The sequence below is a fragment of the Morone saxatilis genome, unplaced genomic scaffold, assembly GCF_004916995.1.
Source record: "Morone saxatilis isolate NCDOM2014 unplaced genomic scaffold, NCSU_SB_2.0 Contig12, whole genome shotgun sequence".
NCBI classification, from domain to species: Eukaryota; Metazoa; Chordata; class Actinopteri; family Moronidae; genus Morone; species Morone saxatilis.
In genome coordinates, this window is record NW_023339674.1 from 27,722,167 (window position 1) to 27,726,303 (window position 4,137).

Consider the following 4,137-nt stretch of genomic DNA (forward strand, 5'->3'; position numbering starts at 1 on the left):
ACACATTCACACAATTTGGGGTTCAGTATCTTGCTCAATGATACTTCGACACGTGCCAGGAGGAGGCGGGAATCGAACCAACAACCTTCTGATTGGGGGCCGACCCGCTCTGCCTCTGAGCCACAGCCGTCAGTCCACCTAATTCTTTCATACAGACAGAAGTAAAGCTGTGTGGACCTGTTGTGAGGGTATAAAAGAAGTGAAACGGTGAAGCTGTCGACAATTTTTAGAAGTGCTACTGACAGTCTAGATGAGTACACAGAGGCTGTGACATCATACATGAGCTTCTGTGAAGACTGCTGTGTACTGTCACCCACCAAACTACAATTGAGTATTATATGTCGGTTTATAGTATTTTAAAATATTTTGTTTCCAAAAGATTAAAAGATGTTAAAATTGTTGGCAAATGTCCAGTGTGTAACATTTTGGAGGCTCTATTGTCAGAAATTTTAATTCTGTTTTTTTTTTAGTCTATAATCATCTGAAAATAAGAATTGTTGTGCGTTTGTTACCTTAGAATGAGCCTTTTATAGCTACAGACACTGTGGGTCGTCTTCAATGGAGTCCGCCATGTTTCTACAGTTGCCCAAAACAGACAAGCCAAACACTGGCTCTAGATAGGGGTGTTCACCTTTTTTTCGTGCATTTCGCAGCCACCGTAGTTTCTCCTTTGCACTTGAAAGGGGAGGGTGATGTGATGGAGTTGTGATCTGCAACTACACCACTAGATGCCACTAAATCCTACACACTGGACCTCTGAGTTCTGTTTTTACTACGTATGCAGCTTGCACAATAAAAATGTAATTATTAAAAAACAGAAACCCCAATAAGAAATATTACAGGGAAACCGCCAAGATCTTAAAAAAAATACTATGATACAAATGTTGGTCATACTGCCCAACACTAGTGTGTGTTCTACTTACAGCAATAGTTTTCTCTTTGATTCCACCTACTGGCAGTATTTTGCCAGTCAGTGAAACTTCACCAGTCATTGCTACATTCTGACGCACTGGCTGATTGGTTGCCAAGGACAACAGGGCTGTGACAATGGTGCAGCCAGCACTTGGTCCATCTTTTGGAGTCGCCCCCTAAAAACAAATGACAATTTAACATACAGGAATGAGCATTAGCCACAGTGTATTTTATTAAGGACATTTTCAAACAAATAAAATGTTCCTTCTCTTGCATACTATTTAGTAGAAAATTTAAATAGAAAAGGTAAATTAATCAATCAATAAGTAATTTATTTACAGTACTGTGTTGCCATGGTTACCTCAGGAACATGCAGGTGCAGGTGGGAGTTGACCAGGAAGTGATTTTCTGGTTCTTTGGTCATCAGGAAGGTTCTGGCAAAGGTTGAAGCAATCTTTGCACTTTCCTTCATCACATCACCCAGCTGACCTGCAGAGGAGCACAAACATCTGTAATATGCTTTCTGTACAGTTTCAGACCTCCACCCTGCAGAATGACCTCCACCCTGCAGACTGACTTCCACCCTGCAGAGCTTCTCAGTTGCTGGCCTTCCTGACTAACCTGTAACCTCCAGTGACCCCTCTCCTTTAGAATCCTCTCCTCCAGAGGGACGGCGCAGTGAGGTCTCAATAAACAGTGTCGACCCTCCTACACAGGGGGCAAAATGCAGGCAGACCTTCAATATGCTACATTTTCTATTGGTACAGGTTTGTGTGTATGTGTGTGTGTGTGTCACATCTCTCTCACCCATAGCGGTCCATGCCAACCCCATAACCACTCCTGGTGGGGTGACATTGTACATCCGATCAACTGTGAAAACAGGTTTACCCACGTAGTCCTGCAGGTTGTCAGGTGTAACGATTACTGTGGCTTGCTCACCGCTGACAATGCTGAATGCCACCTTACGGAACACCTGACAGACAGATGGAAAAAGGTTTATACAAAAAAACTAGACTTACTGCCCCATGGTTGTATGCCTCCACCAACCACTCAAGTTGCAGTTTAAACTGATGTTTGTCCAGATTCATTATATATGTGGTGAAAACTTTGAAGGAAGTGTATGTTTTGGCTAAATTGAATCACTACATTGATGATAAATATGCATGATTCCAGTGAATCTACATGTTTGAAGTGATTAATGAAGGATTATCACAGATGTATTGATACTGAACAGGTACACATGTATTAAGAGTAAATGTGCTTTGTGTTCTCGTGACATTTTTAGATGGGAAGAATCTACGCGAAACTCATTCACTCATTTAAAAAATCATTATAGCTAGGGGTGCTCCAATACTAGTGCTGGTGTGCTAATTACTGTTTACTCATTGTGTTGTCCCAGACAACATGCTAAGAAATCTGGAATTGCCTGGTTCATTCTTAAATTATGGCTAAAAAGCTATTTTTCTCTGACCTTTAATAAACGTGTTACCAATTCAGTGCCCAACAAACTGTGAAATATGGTCCCAATCTCCCCTTCTGTTCCTGAGCTATGGTGCTCAAAAAACTCAATATGGCTCAAAAAACATTTCCAGGACATTATGATGTCAGAGTGAAGTTCACCTTTGGCCTTTTGGGTTTGGGAAGTTATGACCAAAAACCTGTTTGTCAAGGTAATATTGAGGTAACAGTGACCTTTGAGTCAAAACTGTCACCAATTCAGTGTCCGACCAATGGTCATCACTTGTGTTTTGTGTGCTTTGTGAGGTCACAGTGACCTTTGACCCCGAAATCAGTTTATTCATTTTAAAGCAATTCCCTTGAGGCGCACCTCAGATATCTGGTCGTGAGAATGAGACAGACAGACGGACAACCTGAAAAGATAATGCCTCTGGGCATAGCAATCACTGCATGAAAATCACTGGGGGATGTGCTACTTTCTATTGGTATAGGTATAGAGGTAGAGCCGTCCACTAATCGGAAGGTTGGCTGTTCAATCCCTGGCTCCCCTCGCTGCATGTGGAAGTCCTTGAGCACTGAACCCCAAATTGCTCTGATGCTGTGCATTAGTGTATGAATGTGTGTGAATGCTTAGTTCCGTTCTGGTGAGCAGTTGGCACTTTGCATTGCAGCCACTGCCAACAGTATTTGGATGTGTGTGAATGGGTGAGTGTGGCATGTATTGTGCAGAGCATTGAGTGGTCGAAAGACTAGAAAGGCGCTATATAAGTACAGTCCATTTATCATTTACTGTGCTGTGACTGTTAAGATTACTTTAACTGCTGGCCCTATCAAAGGATGAAGCAGAAGTAGGATTCATGCAGAATGTTCTGAAACCTTTATTCTAAGGAGCCTAACAGAGCTCTATACTATTTTACCTTTTCAACTTGTTTCTGTAGGTTCCTGACTCCAGATTCTCTGCAATACTGCTTGATTAGCAGACTGAGGGCGTCAGATGAGAGTGAGGCCTTCTCCTCAGTCAGACCGCATAGAGAGCGGAGCTGGGGGACCAGATAACGCTGGACAGACAGAGAAATGCAAAATAAAAGCATGATGTACGAGTGAGGCATATTGACTTGATACCTTAACTATGAAAAAAAGAAATCTGCTATTATTAAAAGTATACAACAATAATCTTAATAATATAATTTATACAGCACACTTTCTGTCTTTATTTTTTTACACAAACACATTTGCAGAGGTAGAAGTTGGTGTTACCTCAGCGATAGCCAGTTTCTCCTGGGCCACATATCCAGATACATTGATCATCTCCATCCTGTCTCTGAGAGGCTCTGGGATGGTGTCGATCACATTGGCCGTGCAGATAAACAAAACCTTTATTGGGGCGAACAGAGACAGCCAAAACTTACAAAAACTGCATTTTTCAGTAGGACTGTGGAACTGTACTCACTCTTACCTTTGACAGATCTACAGGGACATCAAGGTAGTGGTCGAGGAAGTTGGCATTCTGTTCAGGATCCAGAAGCTCCAGCAAGGCAGAGGATGGGTCGCCCTGGTAACCACGACCAATCTTATCCACCTGGTAATGGCAGGTCAGATGAAGACTAATTTTCATCATCATTCTCCAGCACAATTCCCAGGATACAAGGCTTGTGTCCACAAATTAGCTTGTTATAAGTCCTATTTTTATCCCTTTGTCTCTCTATCTATCTATCTATCTATCTATCTATCTATCTATCTATCTCTCTATCTCTCTCGTGCGCACAT

At 42.0% G+C, this 4,137-nt stretch overlaps 1 protein-coding gene across 1 annotated transcript in view; it reads right to left on the minus strand.

Moving 5' to 3' along the window:
• The window catches only part of lonp1 (lon peptidase 1, mitochondrial), an 18,257-nt gene that overhangs the window by 1,565 nt on the left and 12,555 nt on the right, over positions 1 to 4,137 (minus strand). The window contains exons 8-14 of the mRNA XM_035652789.1: positions 3,827 to 4,019; positions 3,628 to 3,744; positions 3,288 to 3,428; positions 1,720 to 1,885; positions 1,534 to 1,620; positions 1,274 to 1,401; positions 924 to 1,088 (exon numbers count right to left, since the gene is read on the minus strand). Of these exons, the coding sequence (XP_035508682.1) occupies positions 924 to 1,088; positions 1,274 to 1,401; positions 1,534 to 1,620; positions 1,720 to 1,885; positions 3,288 to 3,428; positions 3,628 to 3,744; positions 3,827 to 4,019 (997 nt within the window). The remainder of the gene's footprint in view (positions 1 to 923; positions 1,089 to 1,273; positions 1,402 to 1,533; positions 1,621 to 1,719; positions 1,886 to 3,287; positions 3,429 to 3,627; positions 3,745 to 3,826; positions 4,020 to 4,137) is intronic.